The 22,500-nt window shown below is 44.3% G+C and overlaps 1 protein-coding gene across 1 annotated transcript in view; it reads right to left on the bottom strand.

The window, feature by feature from the left end:
- The window catches only part of LOC128693656 (adenosine receptor A2b-like), a 316,224-nt gene that overhangs the window by 42,184 nt on the left and 251,540 nt on the right, over nt 1–22,500 (bottom strand). Inside the window, exons 4-5 of the mRNA XM_070091211.1 lie at nt 12,714–12,864; nt 2,353–2,580 (exon numbers count right to left, since the gene is read on the bottom strand). Coding sequence (XP_069947312.1) covers nt 2,353–2,580; nt 12,714–12,864 — 379 coding nt within the window. The remainder of the gene's footprint in view (nt 1–2,352; nt 2,581–12,713; nt 12,865–22,500) is intronic.

The following is a 22,500-nucleotide window of genomic DNA, read 5'->3' on the forward strand; positions in this document are numbered from 1 at the left end:
AACGGGTCATAAAATATATCATACTATATTAAAAAAAAATAGCAAGAAATTTACAGGTGAGATGGAACTGGAAGGAAGTTATGGGCATAACTACCTCGATTAAATTATTACTAGTTCTATCTTAAAGTACTCATGTTGCGCTTCTGTCACTCACAGAGCCATGTACCACTGGTTTTACTTCTGGTTGCCAGCAGTTCTGCTGTGACTCTTACAACCCTCTACTCTCACCACTACTAATATTGTTGGCTCTGTTGTCTCGGTGTTAACTGATAGTCCTGGACATCAGGAATCTCTTGACTTCTTATTGCTCCCTGTACCGAATTCATATGAGGGGTCCACGTGAGTGTAATGTGGGTTTAGTGTGCGTTTAGTGAGTGGTTGAGTGAGGTCATGCGTGTCCTTGGCGATATCTTGCTCCTATCCTCCCTCACCATATCTTACAGCAAGCTGGTAATAATAACTTATTACGCTTTTTGACATATTTAACAATTTAGGTTGACCAAGCAATCTTGAAGGATGGAGCATGTGGTCCTGAAGGCTTTTACAGGAGTGGATGGATTCTCTTAATCCAGCATAAATAATCCGAACTGGGTTACGAAAAGAGACACAGAATACTGATGAACTAAAGCTGATAAGACTAACAAGGTTTGCAAGACTCGTTGTGTGATTAATAAAAGTGGAAAATGTTGGCCAGAATATTTTTATGCAAATTCTCTAAAGACAAAAAGAAGAACTCGTTCTTCCAGCACTGAAAATCAAAATACAATGCCTTATACCTTCGCATTTTTTCATCTGTGTGTTATTATAAGGAAGACTCAGATATGTGAGCTACAGTTCAGCCTCCATTTTGCTCTTACATCGTTCATTTTACCGACTAAAAACTGTTATTCTGCCTTATGTGATTTCCGCTCTCCAGGATGCGGCCCATAACCGTTTATTCACATCCAGGCGCCTATTTGTTTCTATGTAAACAGGGACAGCATAGTAAGGAAACTCGTACAAAAAGAGAATAAAGGTACAATTTTGTGAATCGAACAATACAAAAATTCCCTGCACTTAAGAGAAAGAAGCTTATGACGACGTTTAGGGCCATTGATGTCACAGTGTGACTTGTCAATGGTCCAAGTCGGACCGAAACGTCGACGTCAGCTTCTTTCACTCATGTGCGGGTTATTTGTGTAAACTTTTATATACAAGTGTTGACAAAACTCTTCCGCCTTCCTCTGGTGTTCTACAGCTATACTGAACTAACATTTATTAAACATACGCAGGTGCCTGACTAAAACCCATACTGATAAAAGACTGGATATGTGGGTGACGGACGACAAGGTCGTGCTCTACGGACTACCTTACCATACCAGTTAACGAACTTCCCAGGGACAGTCCCAGCAAAATCAACTGTAATCAAATCATGAGGGTAGGAAACCCCAAATGTAGTTCAATACCCTCAGCAAAACAAACACACAGAGAGGACCCTTAATTTAGGAGATGAGGCCGAGTTCCAGCGGTAACAGGAGGGCGCACACGATCAATTACTGGCCTAGAATTATCCTTGTTACATATGAGAGCATCAATGCGATTTCATCTGCAGGGAAAATGTCAACTGAATGTGTAGATTCTGCAGTATCGTTATAAATTCTAAGGCATTTATAATAATAATAATAATAATAATAATAATAATAATAATAATAATAATAATAATAATAATAATAATAATAATAATAATAATAATACCTGTTTGACAACATTTTCAAATCTTGGTACAGAGAAAATATTCTACAGCTCTATAGTGCTTGCCTAACCTATTGGTAGGGCTTCCACACTTATGATCACCTCTCAGTTACTCCTGCCTTAACTATGTACATGGTTGTGTTCCCTTTACCAGTTACAAGGCAAAGTTACCAGTTGTTTCAGTCTGGTCGAGGAGAGATAAAGCCTGAGTAGCCAGCTTGTATGCAGGTAATCACGTAAGACTGAAAATTACTCTCATTACCTGAATCAGAGAATACTTTCCTTAGTGAGGAACTTAGTGTTGAGTGAGAGTGCCTACATACTAGAAGTGAGTTAGATGACGCCTACTTACTAGGTATGAACCACTGGGTACCTGCTTACCAAGACTGAGATAGATGAGGGGTACCTAATAGGAATGAATCATAAAGTGCCTATTTACTAGGGGTAGGCTAGAAGCTGCCTACATGCTTTGGGTGAGGGAGAGAGAGAGAGAGAGAGAGAGAGAGGGTTCGCTCACTAGGGGTGAGCCAGAGAATGCCTAATTACCAGGAACGAGCTACTTCTAAAGGTGAGCCAGAGAGTGCCTAATTACCAGGAATGAGCAAGAGGGTGAACACTTACTAGGGGTGAGCCACAGAGTACATAAGATGACTTTGAGAGTTGTGGGAGTGAAAGTGGCGGCGTAGTGCAGTGGACGGATGATGCCGATGTAGTGGTTGAGAGCCACAACCAGGAGATGAAGAATCTGGATGAGGATGCCACACAGCCTCAGTACCTCCAGCGAGAGCTTGATGCACTCAGGGATGTGTACCTTCTGCACCATTGGCAGGTACATATTTGCCACCAAACCTGCAATAATACAAGTCAAACAGCATTCACAAGCATATAAATATTAAGCAAAGAAATAATGAGATTCCGGACTATCTAGTTCTGCAAAGAGACTTTCAACTCGTGTAATATTGGAGGGTCGATCCACCGTCCTCCAAGCGCCGCCCGGTTAGTGTTGGCTGCCTTCTACCAATAGATCCAAGTGTCAGAAAGTTGAACTACATCTCATTTTAAATAAAGCAACGATGCTCATTAATTTAAGAACATAAGATAGACGGAACACTGCAGCAAGTCTACTGGCCTATGCGAGGCAGGTACAAGTCACCTCCCGGTTTAAATCAATGACCCACCTAGTCAGGTCAGGTCACATTCACTTAAGGAAGGGGCACGGCATCAGACGTATTAGCACAAGCTAGTCAGGTCCAACTCACACCCACCCACACCCACTCATGAATTTATCTAACCTATTTTTAAAGTTACACAACGTCTTAGCTTCTATAACTGTACTCGGGAGTTTGTTCCACTCATCCACAACTCTATTACCAAACCAGTGCTTTCCTATATCCTTCCTGAATCTGATTTTCCAACTTAAAGCCATTGCTGCGAGTCCTGTCTTGGCTAGATATTTTTAGCACGCTATTTATATTCTCTTTATTTATTCCTATTTTCCATTTATACACTTTAGTCATATCCTCCCTAATTCTACGCCTTTTAAGAGAGTGCAGATTCAGGGCCCTCAGTCTATCCTCATAGGGAAGATTTCTGATACATGGGATCAACTTTGTCATCCTCCTCTGTACGTTTTCCAGAGCATTTATATCCATTCTGTAATACGGTGACCAGAACTGAGCAGCATAGTTTAAATGAGGCCTAACCAAGGATATACAGAGTTGAAGAACAACCTGAGGACTTCTATTATTTATGCTTCTAGATATGAAGCCAAGGATTCTGTTAGTTTTATTGCGAACACTTATGCACTGTTGTCTTGGTTTTAGGTTACTGCTAACCAGAACTCCTAAATCCTTTTCGCGATCAGTAATAATAAGATCTACATTATTTAGTTAATATGTGGCATGGTTATTTTCTTGTTCAATATTTAGAACTTTGCATTTGTCGGTAAAAACTTTTTATGTTTAAGTTGACTACTAATTAAAAACTGACCTGACTATTATGTATGTGTAGCTGCAGTAGATTTTTTATTTCCTGTTTTGTAAGGAAATGTAGATTAAGCTCTCCTTCCAGGGTGCTAGCATAGGCCCAGGATGAAGACCAGGGTGCTAGCATAGGCCCACGATAATGACAAGGGTGCTAGCATATGCTCAGGATAATGACAAGGGTGCTAGCATAGGCCCAGGATGATGACAAGGGTGCTAGCATAGGCCCAGGATGAAGACAAGGGTGCTAGCATAGGCCCAGGATGATGACAAGGGTGCTAGCATAGGCCCAGGATGAAGACAAGGGTGCTAGCATAGGCCCAGGATGATGACAAGGGTGCTAGCATAGGCCCAGGATGAAGACAAGGGTGCTAGCATAGGCCCAGGATGAAGACAAGGGTGCTAGCATAGGCCCAGGATGATGACAAGGGTGCTAGCATAGGCCCAGGATGATGACAAGGGTGCTAGCATAGGCCCAGGATAATGACAAGGGTGCTAGCATAGGCCCAGAATGATGACAAGGGTGCTAGCATAGGCCCAGGATGAAGACAAGGGTGCTAGCATAGGCCCAGGATAATGACAAGGGTGCTAGCATAGGCCCAGGATAATGACAAGGGTGCTAGCATAGGCCCAGGATAATGACAAGGGTGCTAGTATAGGCCCACGATAATGACAAGGATGCTAGCATAGGCCCAGGATAATGACAAGGGTGCTAGCATAGGCCCAGGATAATGACAAGGGTGCTAGCATATGCTCAGGATAATGACAAGGGTGCTAGCATAGGCCCAGGATGATGACAAGGGTGCTAGCATAGGCCCAGAATGAAGACAAGGGTGCTAGCATAGGCCCAGGATGATGACAAGGGTGCTAGCATAGGCCCAGGATGATGACAAGGGTGCTAGCATAGGCCCAGGATGATGCCAAGGGTGCTAGCATAGGCCCATGATGATGACAAGGGTGCTAGCATAGGCCCAGGATGATGACAAGGGTGCTAGCATAGGCCCAGGATGATGACAAGGGTGCTAGCATAGGCCCAGAATGAAGACAAAGGTGCTAGCATATTCCCAGGATGAAGACAAGAGTGCTAGCATTGGCCCAGGATAATGACAAGGGTGCTAACATAGGCCCACGATAATGACAAGGGTGCTAGCATAGGCCCAGGATAATGACAAGGGTGCTAGCATAGGCCCAGGATAATGACAAGGGTGCTAGCATATGCTCAGGATAATGACAAGGGTGCTAGCATAGGCCCAGGATGATGACAAGGGTGCTAGCATAGGCCCAGAATGAAGACAAGGGTGCTAGCATAGGCCCAGGATGAAGACAAGAGTGCTAGCATAGGCCCAGGATGAAGACAAGGGTGCTAGCATAGGCCCAGGATAATGACAAGGGTGCTAGCATAGGCCCAGGATAATGACAAGGGTGCTAGCATAGGCTCAGGATAATGACAAGGGTGCTAGCATAGGCCCAGGATAATGACAAGGGTGCTAGCATATGCTCAGGATAATGACAAGGGTGCTAGCATAGGCCCAGGATGATGACAAGGGTGCTAGCATAGGCCCAGGATGATGACAAGGGTGCTAGCATAGGCCCAGGATGAAGACAAGAGTGCTAGCATAGGCCCAGGATGAAGACAAGGGTGCTAGCATAGGCCCAAGATAATGACAAGGGTGCTAGCATAGGCCCAGGATGAAGACAAGGGTGCTAGCATAGGCCCAGGATGATGACAAGGGTGCTAGCATAGGACCAGGATGACGACAAGGGTGCTAGCATAGGCCCAGGATGAAGACACGGGTGCTAGCATAGGCCCAGGATAATGACAAGGGTGCTATCATAGGCCCAGGATGAAGACAAGGGTGCTAGCATAGGCCCAGGATGAAGACCAGGGTGCTAGCATAGGCCCAGGATAATGAAAAGGGTGCTAGCATAGGCCCAGGATGATGACAAGGGTGCTAGCATAGGCCCAGGATGAAGACAAGGATGCTAGCATAGGCCCAGGATAATGACAAGGGTGCTAGCATAGGCCCAGGATGAAGACAAGGGTGCTAGCATAGGCCCAGAATGAAGACAAGGGTGCTAGCATAGGCCCAGGATGAAGACAAGGGTGCTAACATAGTCCCAGGATAATGACAAGGGTGCTAGCATAGGCCCAGGATGAAGACAAGGGTGCTAGCATAGGCCCAGGATGATGACAAGAGTGCTAGCATAGGCCCAGGATGAAAACAAGGGTGCTAGCATAGGCCCAGGATAATGACAAGTGTGCTAGCATAGGCCCAAGATGATGACAAAGGTGCTAGCATAGGCCCAGGATAATGACAAGGGTGCTAGCATAGGCCCAGAATAATGACAAGGGTGCTAGCATAGGCCCAGGATAATGACAAGGGTGCTAGCATAGGCCCAGAATGAAGACAAGGGTGCTAGCATAGGCCCAGGATGAAGACAAGAGCGCTAGCATAGGCCCAGGATGAAGACAAGGGTGCTAGCATAGGCCCAGGATGAAGACAAGGGTGCTAGCATTGGCCCAGGATGATGACAAGGGTGCTAGCATAGGCCCAGGATGACGACAAGGGTGCTAGCATAGGCCCAGGATGAAGACACGGGTGCTAGCATAGGCCCAGGATAATGACAAGGGTGCTAGCATAGGCCCAGGACGAAGACAAGGGTGCTAGCATAGGCCCAGGATGAAGACCAGGGTGCTAGCCTAAGCCCAGGATAATGGCAAGGGTGCTAGCATAGGCCCAGGATGATGACAAGGGTGCTAGCATAGTCCCAGGATGATGACAAGGGTGCTAGCATAGGCCCAGGATGAAGACAAGGGTGCTAGCATTGACCCAGGATGATGACAAGGGTGCTAGCATAGGCCCAGGATAATGACAAGGGTGCTAGCATAGGCCCAGGATGATGACAAGGGTGCCTGGAGTTTACCTGGAGAGAGTTCCGGGGGTCAACGCCCCCGCGGCCCTGTCTGTGACCAGGCCTCCTGGTGGATCAGAGCCTGATCAACCAGGCTGTTACTGCTGGCTGCACGCAAACCAACGTACGCGCCACAGCCCGGCTGGTCAGGAACCGACTTTAGGTGCTTGTCCAGTGCCAGCTTGAAGACTGCCAGGGGTCTGTTGGTAATCCCCCTTATGTATGCTGGGAGGAAGTTGAACAGTCTCGGGCCCCTGACACTTATTGTATGGTCTCTTAACGTGCTAGTGACACCCCTCCTTTTCATTGGGGGGATGTTGCATCGTCTGCTAAGTCTTTTGCTTTCGTTTTGAGTGATTTTCGTGTGCAAGTTCGGTACTAGTCCCTCTAGGATTTTCCAGGTGTATATAATCATGTATCTCTCCTGCCTGCGTTCCAGGGAATACAGGTTTAGGAACCTCAAGCGCTCCCAGTAATTGAGGTGTTTTATCTCCGTTATGCGCGCCGTGAAGGTTCTCTGTACATTTTCTAGGTCAGTAATTTCACCTGCCTTGAAAGGTGCTGTTAGTGTGCAGCAATATTCCAGCCTAGATAGAACAAGTGACCTGAAGAGTGTCATCATGGACTTGGCCTCCCTAGTTTTGAAGGTTCTCATTATCCATCCTGTCATTTTTCTAGCAGATGCGATTGATACAATGTTATGGTCCTTGAAGGTGAGATCCTCCGACATGATCACTCCCAGGTCTTTGACGTTGGTGTTTCGCTCTATTTTGTGGCCAGAATTTGTTTTGTACTCTGATGAAGATTTAATTTCCTCGTGTTTACCATATCTGAGTAATTGAAATTTCTCATCGTTGAACTTCATATTGTTTTCTGCAGCCCACTAAAAGATTTGGTTGATGTCCGCCTGGAGCCTTGCAGTGTCTGCAATGGAAGACACTGTCATGCAGATTCGGGTGTCATCTGCAAAGGAAGACACGGTGCTGTGGCTGACATCCTTGTCTATGTCAGATATGAGGATGAGGAACAAGATGGGAGCAAGTACTGTGCCTTGTGGAACAGAGCTTTTCACCGTAGCTGCCTCGGACATTACTCTGTTGACTACTACTCTCTGTGTTCTGTTAGTGAGGAAATTATAGATCCATCGACCGACTTTTCCTGTTATTCCTTTAGCACGCATTTTGTGCGCTATTACGCCATACTCACATTGTCGAAGGCTTTTGCGGAGTCTGTGTATATTACATCTGCATTCTTTTTGTCTTCTAGTGCATCTAGGACCTTGTCGTAGTGATCCAATAGCTGAGACAGACAGGAGCGACCTGTTCTAAACCCATGTTGCCTTGGGTTGTGTAACTGATGGGTTTCTAGATGGGTGGTGATCTTGCTTCTTAGGACCCTTTCAAAGATTTTTATGATATGGGATGTTAGTGCTATCGGTCTGTAGTTCTTTGCTGTTGCTTGACTGCCCCCTTTGTGGAGTGGGGCTATGTCTGTTGTTTTTAGTAACTGTGGGACGACCCCCGTGTCTATGCTCCCTCTCCATAGGATGGTAAAGGCTCGTGATAGGGGCTTCTTGCAGTTCTTGATGAACACGGAGTTCCATGAGTCTGGCCCTGGGGCAGAGTGCTTGGGCATGTCATTTATCGCCTGTTCGAAGTCATTTGGCGTCAGGATAACATCGGATAGGCTTGTGTTAACCAAATTCTGTGGCTCTCTCATAAAAAATTCATTTTGATCTTCGACTCTCAGTCTGGTTAGCGGCTTGCTAAAAACTGAGTCATACTGGGACTTGAGTAGCTCACTCATTTCCTTGCTGTCATCTGTGTAGGACCCATCTTGTTTAAGTAGGGGCCCAATACTGGACGTTGTTCTCGACTTTGATTTGGCATAGGAGAAGAAATACTTTGGGTTTCTGTCGATTTCATTTATGGCTTTTAGTTCTTCCCGCGATTCCTGACTCCTATAAGATTCCTTTAGTTTAAGTTCGATGCTTGCTATTTCTCTGACCAGTGTCTCCCTACGCATTTCAGATATATTGACCTCTTTTAGCCGCCCTGTTATTCTTTTCCGTCGCCTGTAAAGGGAGCGCCTGTCTCTTTCTATTTTACATCTACTCCTCCTTTTTCTTAGAGGAATAAGCCTTGTGCATACATCGAGTGCCACCAAGTTAATCTGTTCTAGGCATAAGTTGGGGCCTGTTGTGCTTAGTATATCTTCCCAGCTTATATCGGTTAGGACTTGGTTTACTTGGTCCCACTTTATGTTTTTGTTAATGAAGTTGAATTTGGTGAATGCTCCCTCGTGACTAGTCTCATTATGTCGGTCTGGGGCTCCGCGCATACATATCTGAACCTCAATTATGTTGTGATCTGAGTATATTGTTTTTGATATGGTGACATTTCTTATCAGATCATCACTGTTAGTGAAGATGAGGTCTAGTGTATTCTCCAGTCTAGTAGGCTCTATTATTTGCTGGTTTAAATTGAATTTTGTGCAGAGATTTAAAAGCTCGTGTGAGTGTGAGTTTTCATCAGAGCTGCCTCCTGGTGTTATTACTGCAACAATATTATTTGCTATATTCCTCCATTTTAGGTGCCTTAAGTTGAAATCCCCCAGGAGCAAGATGTTGGGTGCAGGAGCTGGAAGATTTTCCAGACAGTGGTCAATTTTTAACAGCTGTTCCTGGAATTGCTGGGATGTTGCATCCGGAGGCTTGTAGACTACCACAATGACTAGGTTTTGGTTCTCGACCTTTACTGCTAAAACTTCCACTACATCATTTGAGGCATTAAGCAGTTCTGTGCAAACAAGTGACTCTGCAATGTACAGGCCAATCCCCCCCCCCTTTTGCCTGTTCACTCTGTCACATCTGTATAGGTTGTAACCTGGGATCCATATTTCGTTGTCGCAGTGATCCTTTATGTGGGTCTCAGTGAAAGCCGCGAACATTGTCTTTGCCTCTGCAAGCAGTCCACGGATGAAAGGTATTTTGTTGTTTGTTGCTGGCTTTAGACCCTGTATATTTGCAAAGAAGAATGTCATCGGACTGGTGGTATTGTTGGTACTGGGGGGTATTTTTTTTTTCCGGCATTAGTATCTGTATCTGTTGGTATGGAGTGGAGCCCATCGACTGTGGTTCCACTCCAGGAATGACTGGATTTGGTGTACGATTTCTGCCATTTCCTGCCAGTTTTTTTTTTCCTTCCTGGCACTAAGAAACCTCTCCCTCTTGAGTGGCTGTGGCTACCCAGGTTTTCCCATGGCCTGGATGTTTTGTATCTTTTTGTCCCCTTTAGATGGTGTGCCTGGCAATTTAAGTTATAGCACAGTCTTTCCTGTGCTGAAGAGGTACACATTTCAGGGTGAAAAAGCTTACAGGAAGGGAGTTTGCATTTTCCTGTTGTCATATGGGCACGGCATTTTCTAGGGTGGTCATAGTTGCACGACCCGTCTGTTTTTCCAGATTTCCCATGTCTGCAGATACCAAGTGCATAGTATGTGCACAGGCTTGGTTTCCGTTTGCCTTGGGTTTCTGTGACTATTCCCTGTTGGTGCATGTTTACCTGTCCTATTCCTATCCTCCCTAGCTGACCACAGGGAGGGGTACAAGATCAGCAAGTACAGGGACATTAGCCAACAGTATCAATTTGTCCCAGTGGGATCAGAGACCTTGGGATCATGGGGAAAAAATGCCACACGTTTCCTTAAAGAATTGGGTTCCAGACTCATCGACACCACCAGGTACCCAAGGGCAGCCACTTTCATGTTCCAGCGCCTCAGCGTCGCCATCCAGAGGGGAAATGCTTGCTGCATACTTGGCTCGCGTCCAGCTTCGGAGGAGCTGGAGGAAATTCATGATCTTTGATACATTGTGCCATTGTATTCATGTTTATGTTTTTTTCTGTAAATGTATTCTCTAAATGTATTCTGTTTATTAATAAATGTTCACATAGAATATAAAATGTGCTAGCATAGGCCCAGGATAATGACAAGGGTGCTAGCATAGGCCCAGGATGATGGCAAGGGTGCTAGCATAGGCCCAGGATGATGACAAGGGTGCTAGCATAGGCCCAGGATGATGACAAAGGTGCTAGCATAGGCCCAGGATGATGACAAAGGTGCTAGCATAGGCCCAGGATAATGACAAGGGTGCTAGCATAGGCCCAGGATGATGACAAGGGTGCTAGCATAGGCCCAGGATGATGACAAGGGCGAAAGTTAAGACACTTTTGCAACATCTGGTTAACTTTATTGTAAACGTTTCGCCATCCAGTGGCTTTATCAATACAAATTCTTGGACATAATTAGAAAACAGAAGAACTATATACAAAAGATGAGGTAATCAGTCCTTCAGCCTTGGAGGTGGTGTTTACAACACCGTGGTTGTAGAGATTCTGAAGCACAGGTATATAAGCGCCAGTCTCCTTACCTGTGCTTCAGAATCTCTACAACCACGGTGTTGTAAACACCACGTCCAAGGCTGAGGGACTGATTACCTCATCTTTTGTATATAGTTCTTCTGTTTTCTAATTATGTCCAAGAATTTGTATTGATAAAGCCACTGGATGGCGAAACGTTTACAATAAAGTTAACCAGATGTTGCAAAAGTGTCTTAACTTTCATCTTGTCGGTATTGTATACCTGTCTTGCACAACATGATGACAAGGGTGCTAGCATAGGCCCAGGATGATGACAAGGGTGCTAGCATAGGCCCAGGATGATGACAAGGGTGCTAGCATAGGCCCAGGATGATGACAAGGGTGCTAGCATAGGCCCAGGATGATGACAAGGGTGCTAGCATAGGCCCAGGATGATGACAAGGGTGCTAGCATAGGCCAAGGGTGATGACAAGGGTGCTAGCATAGGCCCAGGATGATGACAAAGGTGCTAGCATATGCCCAGGGTGATGACAAGGGTGCTAGCATAGGCCCATGATGATGACAAGGGTGCTAGCATAGGCCCAGGATGATGACAAAGGTGCTAGCATAGGCCCAGGATGATGACAAGGGTGCTAACAAAGACCCAGTGTTTACAATGGGTGTTTATTAGCATCCTTGTCATCATCCTGGGAAATAATAAAGACCTCGAGTGATAATAAGTTTATTATTATAAACGGGTTTGAACACCGACAATTAAATAAATTAAACACCTATGTAACACTATCTTTTTATCTCTGCCGATAAATATATCATCTCTAGGTTGAGGGACTGATTACCCCAGATTCCCTCCTCTCAACCTCCATTATTTTCTCTGTATTAGACTGATGTAAAGCCACTGGTTGGCGAAACTTTTCCCCAGTAAAATTGCCCAGGTGTTACATAAGTGTTTTATTCATCATTACAAAGGTACTTACAGACTCTGGGAGATGACAGGAGTACTCATAGAGTCCATGGGATGACATGGCAATGACATGGCGGGGTCCATGTGGTACTGGAGGGGGCCAAGTGATAACATGGTGATGATTAGAGTACTCACAGAGATCTCAGGTGATGCCAAGAGTACTCACATAGACACCAGGTGATAGGAGTACTTACAAAGACCCCAGGTGATAGGAGTACTTACTGAGATCCCAGGTGATAGGAGTACTTACAGAAATCCCAGGTGATAGGAGTACTTACAGAAACCCCAGGTGACAGGAGTACTTACAGAGACCCCAGGTGATAGAAGTACTTACAGATACCCCAGGTGATAGGAGTACATACAGAGACCCCAGGTGATAAGAGTACTTACAGAGACCCCAGGTGATAGAAGTACTTACAGACACTCCAGATGATGACAGGAGAAATCACAGAGCTCCCCAGGTTTTGAAAAGGTTAGTCACAGAGACCTCAGCTGATAGGAATACTTAAAAGACATTCCAGATGATGACAGGAGTACTCACAGAGATCCCCAGGTGTTGAAAAGAGTACTCACAGAAACCCCAGGTGATATGAGTATTCTCAGAGACCCCAGGTGATGACAGGAGTACTCTCGGAGACCCCAGGTTATAGGAATACTCACAGAGACCCGAGGCGATATGAGTACTCACAGAAACCCCAGGTGATAGGAGTACTCACAGACACCCCAGGTTATGCCAGGAATACTCACATAGAGTCCACGTAACAGCGAAGAGGGTGTTAGCAGCAGCCAGCGAGAGAGAGAGCCTGACGGTAGGGGAGAGAGGTCGCTTGACCCAGGGCGCAGCGCACACCACCACACTGCTCACCAGGGTTGTCGCCACAGTGAACACAATCAATGCCTGCAGCAGCAACACACTTGTTAAGGGGCACGTAAGTTCCCCCGTCTTCTAATAACTTGTTCATTTTTCCACTATAATCTACCTTGTCCATAATTAGTATTGCATTTGCTTTGTCTGTTTCGTAAGGTGAAGTCCAGGATCTTTCCTTAATTCATAGTATAACTTTACAAATCTTTGAGGACAATTGTGTTGTAGAGGTCTGAGAAAAGTTAAGTTATACTATGAATTAAGGAAAGATCCTGGACATCACCTTACGAAACAGACAAAGCAGCAAATGCGATAGTAATTATGGACAAGGTAGATTATAGTGGAAAATTTAACATATTATTTAAAGACAATTAATACCTCACACTACGTCTCACTAGCTAAGAAATAATAAATTACAGTAATATTCCTACTGATGCTAATACCAATGCCATTCATAAGAACAATAATGATAACAATACAGAGTTAACTCGCATGTAGCTGAGAGGAAAGTTTATCACGGTATTTCGATTCGACTTTGACCATTTGTGTATTGTTCCACTCACGGTATTGTGCCTTTTTGTTCTTAATTATAGCAATGATTATAACTTTATATATTTCGCTGTTAGACATGATAAATGTATCCCCAGTATTATGTATCCCAGTATACTTATGAGGAATATTATTTGTTAATTTAAATCCCTAGAAAGGTAGAGGAGATGAATTATGAGACTCATAATTAACTGCTCATAGGAGAGAGAGAGAGAGAAGCTTATGACGACGTTTCGGTCCGTCTTGGACCATTTACAAGTCAGAGGAAAGTGACTTATGAATGGTTCAAGACGGATCGAAACGTCCTAATTAGCTTCTTTCTCTCCTATGTGTGGGTTATATGTGTATTGTTACAGTCACAATATTGTGCCAGTCACTATATTGTGCCAGTCACTATATTGTGTCAGTCACTATATTGTGTCAGTCACTATATTGTGTCAGTCACTATATTGTGTCAGTCACTATATTGTGTCAGTCACTACATTGTGCCAGTCACTATATTGTGTCAGTCACTATATTGTGTCAGTCACTACATTGTGCCAGTCACTATATTGTGCCAGTCACTATATTGTGCCAGTCACTATATTGTGACTTGCTGTTCTTTACGAGTCACTTGTGACAGATTTGGTAATCTTTACTGTGGAAACGTTTTAGCGAAACGTTTCCATAATAAAGATTCCCAAATCTGTCTAATGTGTTTCATTCTTCAACTTATCAGCTTTCTATTTACGTCAGAGGACAGCTGAAGTTCACCTCCTTCAAGAGATCCATTCCTCAAGCCTCCCAGGGTCCAGAAGCTAGGAGCCAACATTATCAACAAGGCCCAGGGGCTTCAGCTCAACACACTCAAGTCTAGCAGCAGCAGATGCTGATCAATACGTTATGTATGCAACGTCGTGTGTATACCTGTATGCATGAGCGTCATATGTACAGCGTCATGTGTACACCTGTCATTTGTACAGCGTCATGTGTACACCTGTCCATGTTTCATACTCTGCCACATCCTCAAAATAATAAAATATAGAAAACTCGTATTAATTGTGAAAAACCACGATTACAATCTTGACCCAAGAAATTTTTCTTTTCAGCACATCAGCTGTCTCCCACCGAGGCAGGGTCACCCATACAAAAAAGAATAAACGCTTTCACCATCATTCACTTCGCCACTGTCTTGCCAGAGGCGAGTTGAACTTACAACTCAGATGAATCTCTAAGATGGAAAACCCACGCCCCTCTTTCAGAGTGCAGGCACTGGAGTATCCTCCACCCCTCCTTCAGAGTGTAGGCAGTGGAGAATCCCCCACCCCTCCATCAGAGTGCAGGCACTAGAGAACCCCCCACCACTCCTTCAGAGTGTAGGCACTGGAGTATCCTCCACCCCTCCTTCAGAGTGCAGGCACTGGAGTATCCTCCACCCCTCCTTCAGAGTGTAGGCACTGGAGTATCCTCCACCCCTCCTTCAGAGTGCAGGCACTGGAGTATCCTCCACCCCTCCTTCAGAGTGCAGGCACTGGAGTATCCTCCACCCCTCCTTCAGAGTGCAGGCACTGGAGTACCCTCCACCTCTCCTTCAGAGTGCAGGCACTGGAGTATCCTCCACCTCTCCTTCAGAGTGCAGGCACTGGAGAATCACACACCACTCCTTCAGAGTGCAAGCACTGGAGTATCCTTCACCCCTCCTTCAGAGTGCAGGCACTGTAGTATCCTTCACCCCTCCTTCAGAGTGCAGGTACTGGAGTATCCTCCACCCCTACTTCAGAGTGCAGGCACTGGAGTATCCTCCACCCCTCCTTCAGAGTGCAGGCACTGGAGTATCCTCCACCCCTCCTTCAGAGTGCAGGCACTGGAGTACCCTCCACCTCTCCTTCAGAGTGCAGGCACTGGAGTATCCTCCACCCCTCCTTCAGAGTGCAGGCACTGGAGAATCACACACCACTCCTTCAGAGTGCAAGCACTGGAGTATCCTCCACCCCTCCTTCAGAGGGCAGGCACTGTAGTATCCTTCACCCCTCCTTCAGAGTGCAGGTACTGGAGTATCCTCCACCCCTACTTCAGAGTGCAGGCACTGGAGTATCCTCCACCCCTCCTTCAGAGTGCAGGCACTGGAGTATCCCCACCCCTCCTTCAGAATGCAGGCACTCTAGTATTCTCTACCCCTCCTTCAGAGTGCAGGCACTGGAGTATCCCCCACCCCTCCTTCAGAGTGCAGGCACTGGAGTATCCTCCTCACCCTTCCGTCAGAGTGCAGGTACTGGAGTATCCCCCTCACCCTTCCGTCAGAGTGCAGGTACTGGATTATTCCCACCCTCCTTCAGAGTGCAGGTACCAGAGTGTCCCCCACCCCTCCTTCAGAGTGCACACACTGGAGTATCCCCCACCCCTCCTTCAGAGTGCAGGCACTTGCGTGTATCTGCCCTCCTTCAGAGTGCAGGCACTAGAATATCCTCACCCCTCCTACAGAATGCAGATACTGGAGCATTCCCACCCTCTTCTAGAGTGAAGTATCCTTGTCCCTCGTTCAGAGTGCCGGCACTGGAGTATTCCTACTCTCCTTCAGAGTGCCGGCACTGGAGTATTCCTACTCTCCTTCAGAGTGCCGGCACTGGAGTATTCCTATTCTCCTTCAGAGTGCCGGCACTGGAGTATTCCTACTCTCCTTCAGAGTGCCGGCACTCTACTTCCCACCTCCAGGACACATGTGAAGTTAGTTAAGAAAAATATAATACAAATTATATTTATTAATTTGTTATTGGCGAAAATATCATAAATTTGTCAAACTTCAACATGCCATAAAATATTATTTTTTTCTCTTTTTCTTGTCATTTTCCAAATTATTTTCTACTTTTAAGATTCTAGAATCCTGTATGGGAAAATATTTTATTAGATATCTCCCGACAGGAGATAACTAATAGTGGATAACACACTGGCAGCCCGGGGGACTTGAGCTAGAGTTCGTCACGGCCACGCTAGCTGGAGATTCGTCTGTAAAAACTTGCATTTGTGGTCACAGAGGTGCCTGTGCTAACTTTCCTATGGTGTAGAAATATACCTAGTTGGATGAATCTTATTGTGGCTAGCTGGTCTAGTGGCTAACGCGACGGGCTGGAGTTTTGAGACTCTATGACCGCGGGTTCAATTCCGGCCGGGGGTATGGTTTATTTGCAATCGAGTCATTACGATTTCTTGAGTCATGTTGACGGCAGTGAAGGGACTTGAGCTAGAGTTCGTCACGGCCACGCTAGCTGGAGATTCGTCTGTAAAAACTTGCATTTGTGGTCACAGAGGTGCCTGTGCTAACTTTCCTATGGTGTAGAAATATACCTAGTTGGATGAATCTTATTGTGGCTAGCTGGTCTAGTGGCTAACGCGACGGGCTGGAGTTTTGAGACTCTATGACCGCGGGTTCAATCCCGGCCGGGGGTATGGTTTATTTACAAGTGTAACTTGTAAATGGTTCAGGTCGGACCGAAACGTCGTCGTAAGGTTCTCCATACTGACATTTCTAGCTCCTTCCTAAAGGGAGTGGGGAAATGATATGTGAAGCTGTCTGGTTCCAAACTTGGGAGATGGCGGTTTCCAGTCACTTACACGTCGGAATAATGACAGTTTCGACTAGCTTTCATAAACTCGTAAAAAGCTGTGAAAGATACGTTAAAAATCACAGAAGTACAGAAGTCATAGATCTGGCCTTTCTATAACACACTAGAAGCACATCCAAGTCCCTCCATTATTTACGTTTTGGAATGTTACAAACTAACTCTACGGAAACTCACCTCTCATATTCACTAAGTGACCCATTATCCCTAAAGATGTTCATTCCTCTTACACTTTTAAGCGACACGTTTATTTTGTCCGGGATCTGCTCAACCTAATTAAAAAAAAGGAAAGCATACTGCTTGGTCAAGCCTTGTGGCATCTCCTTCAGTTAAGTCTTCCCCAACGTCACGTATATCCAGGTAACACTACGTACTGAAACCTCTTGACACCGTCATATAGAATACACTAAATGTCTTTGCGCTGTGGCACAGTTACTCTAAACCTTAGTTCGACAGTTTTTTTTTTTTTTTGGGGGGGGGGGAGGGTCGGTTTTTAGACTCCAACCTGTTGGACTGTAAAATTTTTAAGTCTTATTAGAATCTTGTTTGTTAATAGGATTGCATATTTTCTAACAGAAACTGCATCTCTCTAGAGTCTCTGTTTATTTAGGCTTCTTTCCCGTCCTTCTGGTGGAGCTGATAGCTGCTCTCCGTCGCATCCATCTGAATTTGATCTGACGTCAACCGCAGTGCAGGAATCAGGTGTACATTCTCTCTCTCTCTCTCTCTCTCTCTCTCTCTCTCTCTCTCTCTCTCTCTCTCTCTCTCTCTCTCTCTCTCTCTCTCTCACTCTCTCTCTTTCTCTCTCTCTCTCTCTCTCTCTCTCTCTCTCTCTCTCTCTCTCTCTCTCTCTCTCTCTCTCTCTCTGTCTCTCTGTCTCTCTGTCTCTCTGTCTCTGTCTCTCTCTGTCTCTCTCTCTCTCTCTCTCTCTCTCTCTCTCTCTCTCTCTCTCTCTCTCCCACCTTAAAACTCTCTACTAAAAAAGTACCTATGACTGGGTGCTTTAATAAAGGTGTTCTGTCGAGAGCCTTCAAGTGGAGTCTAGCGGAGTCTCCTACACGAAAATGTGCAATGGTTACTGTGTTGGTTGGAAGTTTTTTTTTGTTTAGGCTAAAAGCCTATTGACTACACAAGGGTCAGTAAGGTAGTTTCTAACCGCCCATACATCAGGCTACATGACTAGTTTGTTCTCAGTGTATATACAGAGTTAGCGCACACCTCACAGCATATATCCTTTAATTTTCTTCATTACTTTCTCTGTTAAAGTGACATCCATGAGCCTGAAACTTGGAGGATCTCAGAGACATTAACAAAAGCGACACTTTTCATTACCTCTCTGTTATTAAAGTTGTTTAAAGATGTGAGCTCTTTCCACATCTTTGTGTTCTCCTTTCCTCTCTTTACTCCAGTTTTAAAATTTTCCTGATCACGGTCTGCCGTTTCTTTTTTCTTTCTTCTTATTGTTTACATGCTAATGAATATTTAATTATTATTTACCTCATACCCATATTTTTATTTAATTTTTACCTCTTATCTATTAAAGTTTTTTTTTTCGTCTGAGAAACACCCTAATTCCCTTTTTCTAAATACTGTTTTTAAACAGTAAACAAAAACAATATTTAAAAACAGTAAAATACATTTGAAAACAGTAAACAACAACATTTGAAAACAGTAAATAACATTTGAAAACAGCAAACAACAACAACATTTGAAAACAGTAAACAACAACAATTAAAAACAGTAAGCAACAACAATATTTGGAAACAGTAAAGAACAATATTTGAAAGCAAACAACATTTCAAAAAGTAAACAAGGTTTAAAAACAGTACACAATAACAGTCACGTTGTTTATTTTAGTTGAGCCTTTCAAAGTGGGCTACCGCAGTTCACTAACATTCTCACGAGAACCATCAAGTATTCCAGTGTCGTGTTTCGCGAATTCCTATACTGTAATGATCTTACGCACTTGGAAAATGGCAGACCATGAGGTTTAATCCGACTATGGATAAGGTAGCTCCAGTTACCCAAATAAAGAGCTCTTCACCAGCTTCAAGACGTCCCGAGTAAAGGAAAATTAAATTACATTGCTGTCAACATGGGGTTATAAGAGACGTGAATGCTCGGGTGTTGGCAAGAGGTTTGGGGTTAGAAGATAAAGAATCTAACACAAAGTGGGAGTTGTAACAGTTGCTTTTTCCTGATGACACTGTGCTCTTGGGAGATTCTGGAGAGAAGTTGCTGAGGTTGGTGGATGAATTTGGTAGGGTATGTAAAAGACGAAAATTGAAAGTGAATATAGGAAAGAGTAAGGTGATGAGGACAGCAAAAGAATTAGGTAACGAAAGACTGGAAGGAAAGAGTATGGAGGAGGTGAATGTATTCAGATATTTAGGAGTGGACGTGTCAGCAGATGGGTCTATGAAAGATGAGGTGAATAATAGAATTGACGGGGGAGGGGGGAAGGTGAGTGGTGCACTGATGAGTCTGTGGAGACAAAGAACATTATCCATGGAAGCAAAGAAGAGGAATGTATGAGAGTGAAGTTATACCAGTGCTCTTATATGGGTGTGACGCATGAGTGGTGAATGTTGCAGCGAGGAGATGGCTGGAGGCAGTGGAGATGTCATATCTGAGGGCAATGTGTTGTGTAAATATAATGGAGAGAATTCATAGTTTGGAAATTAGGAGGAGGTGCGGCATTACCAAAACTATTATCCAGAGGGCTGAGGAGGGGTTGTTGAGGTGGTTCGGACATGTAGAGAGAATGGAACGAAATAGAATGACTTCGAGTGTATAATCTCTGTAGCGGAGGGAAGGCGGGGTAGGGGTCGGCCTAGGAAAGGTTGGAGGGAGGGAGGTTAAAGGAGGTTTTGTGTGAGAGGGGCTTGGACTTCCAGCAAGCATGCCTGAGCGTGTTAGGAGCGAATGGAGGCATATGGTCAAATGGTGTTTAGGACTTGATGTGCTGTTGGAGTGTGAGCAAGGTAACATTTATGAAGGGATTCAGGGAAACAGGCAGGCCGGACTTGAGTCCTGGAGATGGGAGGTACAGTGTCTACACTCTGAAGGAGGGGTGTTAATGTTGCAGTTTTATAACTGTAGTGTAAGAGCGCCTCTGGCAGGACAGTGATGGAGTGAGTAATGGTAAAAGTTTTTCTTTCTCGGGCCACCCTACCTTGGTGGAAAACGGTCGATGTGTTAATAAAAAAAATAAATTAATTAACAAAATCGTTTTGTCCATATATGGATTTGATCATGTCAATGACATTATGAAGCCTACTGTGTGGGTGAAACCTTGTGGTTAATAAAAGTATCAACTTTGTCGGTTTTTAAATAAACCTCGAGATCTGTCATGGCCTTGCATATATACTCCGAGATGTGTATGTCTCTCAGTGTAACATACATATTGAGAGTTTTCTTTATTAAATCTCCATTGAATGAATTAAAGTATTCTTGGCTGGTGGTGTTACAGGTGGCATGCAACCTTAATACCTTTGTGCAGACGATAAGCTTTAAACCCCATTAGGCAACCATCAGGGCATCTTGTAGAAGGGTGCACTGAAGGAGATGCTCGAGGTCACGCCTTTCCACCTCCTTGTGTGTCCAATTAATCGTTGGCTTTGTTGCTTCTTCAGTAAATGGAAAACGTTAGTCTTTTAATGGGGTTTCGAGTCATGTCGGCGTTCCCGCAAATGAGTTTGCATATTGCTTTTGCACGTTCCCCCTCCGGTGAACTCGGCAATGATTGTGTGTATTTATTTTGCAAGTTCTTCCATCACTAGTCCCCTTTAATGAACTTGAATATTGTCTCTCATGTTCCCCAGTCAATGGTTCTCGAGAATAAATCTCCATATTGCTCTTCACCTTCTACCAGTCCTTCTCGGCAATAATAATGCATATAGTGTTTCACATTTCCTTATGGGTTATATTTCCCATCCCTCACCGTCTGTTGTACTTTCCTGACCACCTAGTTCTGGTATCATCACAAGTAAACACACTAGTAAACACATTTTATTGAACAATGTTGCAGTAATACACTTCTCTTCATGGCGCCATAATGTGCGAGTTTTCAAATTAGGATTTTTCATTCATCACATCAGTGTTTCTTCCTAGTTATCTCATGGAGAGAATTTGCTTTTTTAGTAATGGAAAGTGCAAAATTCGTGTGTGATCCTCAGTGGTGGAGGCTTGAGTTTCTATTCTCTAATCGTCAGACACACGCCGTCTAATAGTTTTCGAAGGAGAGTCGTGGAAACTTACACTGGTACCTCAGAACATACATAACAACATAATATAAGAATGGAAGAACACTGCAGGAAGCCTACTGGCCCATACAAGGCAAGTCCTTATTAAAACGACCCCTACCCAAAGCTACCCAAGAATTTACTCCCGTACCTAATGACACAAATCAAACCCAGCCCCTCCCACTCATATATTTGTCCAGTCTCTTTTTAAAGCTACCCAAGGTCCTAGGCTTGATCACCCTGCTCGGAAGATTGTTTCACCCATCCACAACTCTGTTCGAAAACCAGTACTTACCTATGTCCTTTCTAAATCGAAATTTATCCAACTTAAATCCATTATTTCTGGTTCTTACCTAGTTCGACACCCTCAGCACTTTATTAATATCACCTCTGTTTATGCCCATCATCCACTTATACACTCCAATGATATCTCCCCTCATTCTACGTCTCTCCAGCGAGTGGAGGCAAAGTAGCACCTTGTGGTAGACTGCATATTTAATCAAGGTACACATTAAATGTATTATCCGCAAATCTTAGTACACTAGATGACATTAACTTTCTCACCTCTCGTATATGACAGTAACTCCTTCACAGGGAAAAAGCTACCTGGGGCTTTTGTATCAGCTAATGATCAGGGATATTAGCTTTGCACAGCATACTGTCAAATCAAACACACAAATTCAAAACTTGTGTCTCTGTTTTTAGGACTCCACTAAAACTAGAGTCTTTTCTTTTTTTTTACCTCAGGGACACTAGCTGTAGAACAGACATTAACTGGGACAACTTTTCCCTCTGTGTAAGGCTTCATCAAGTCGTGTGTCAGTTTTCAAGTTTATCAGAAATATGCTATATTACCCAGCTTGGACTTCTAAGTTTCCACTCTCTGTCACTGTACTTAGTGATTGTTATTTTCAATGCCTCCACAACTGTCATACCTGAGTTTCCTCATTATAATACAGAGCAATATAAGCTACAGATGTATAGAGCCTATAGAGCCTCCATGTGAACTTTCTTTCTGTAATACAGAGCTATGTGAGCCACAACTGTTTAGAGCTAGTGAGTAAATTTCCCCCTAGTAATAAAAAACTATATAAACCATAGTAACATAGAACTTTTAAAACACTGACCTGACACACAAAATCTGAGTGCAGTGTTAATCTGACGAAAATACTTAAGGATTAATATCCCGGATGCGTATTATTCCAGAAAACCCCAGAAAAAAAAATATATGGCTTACTTTCATTCGGGTTAATCATAGTATACCATCCACAGCAGTCGAT

The sequence above is a fragment of the Cherax quadricarinatus genome, chromosome 34 (genome assembly GCF_038502225.1).
Source record: "Cherax quadricarinatus isolate ZL_2023a chromosome 34, ASM3850222v1, whole genome shotgun sequence".
Taxonomy (NCBI): domain Eukaryota; kingdom Metazoa; phylum Arthropoda; class Malacostraca; order Decapoda; family Parastacidae; genus Cherax; species Cherax quadricarinatus.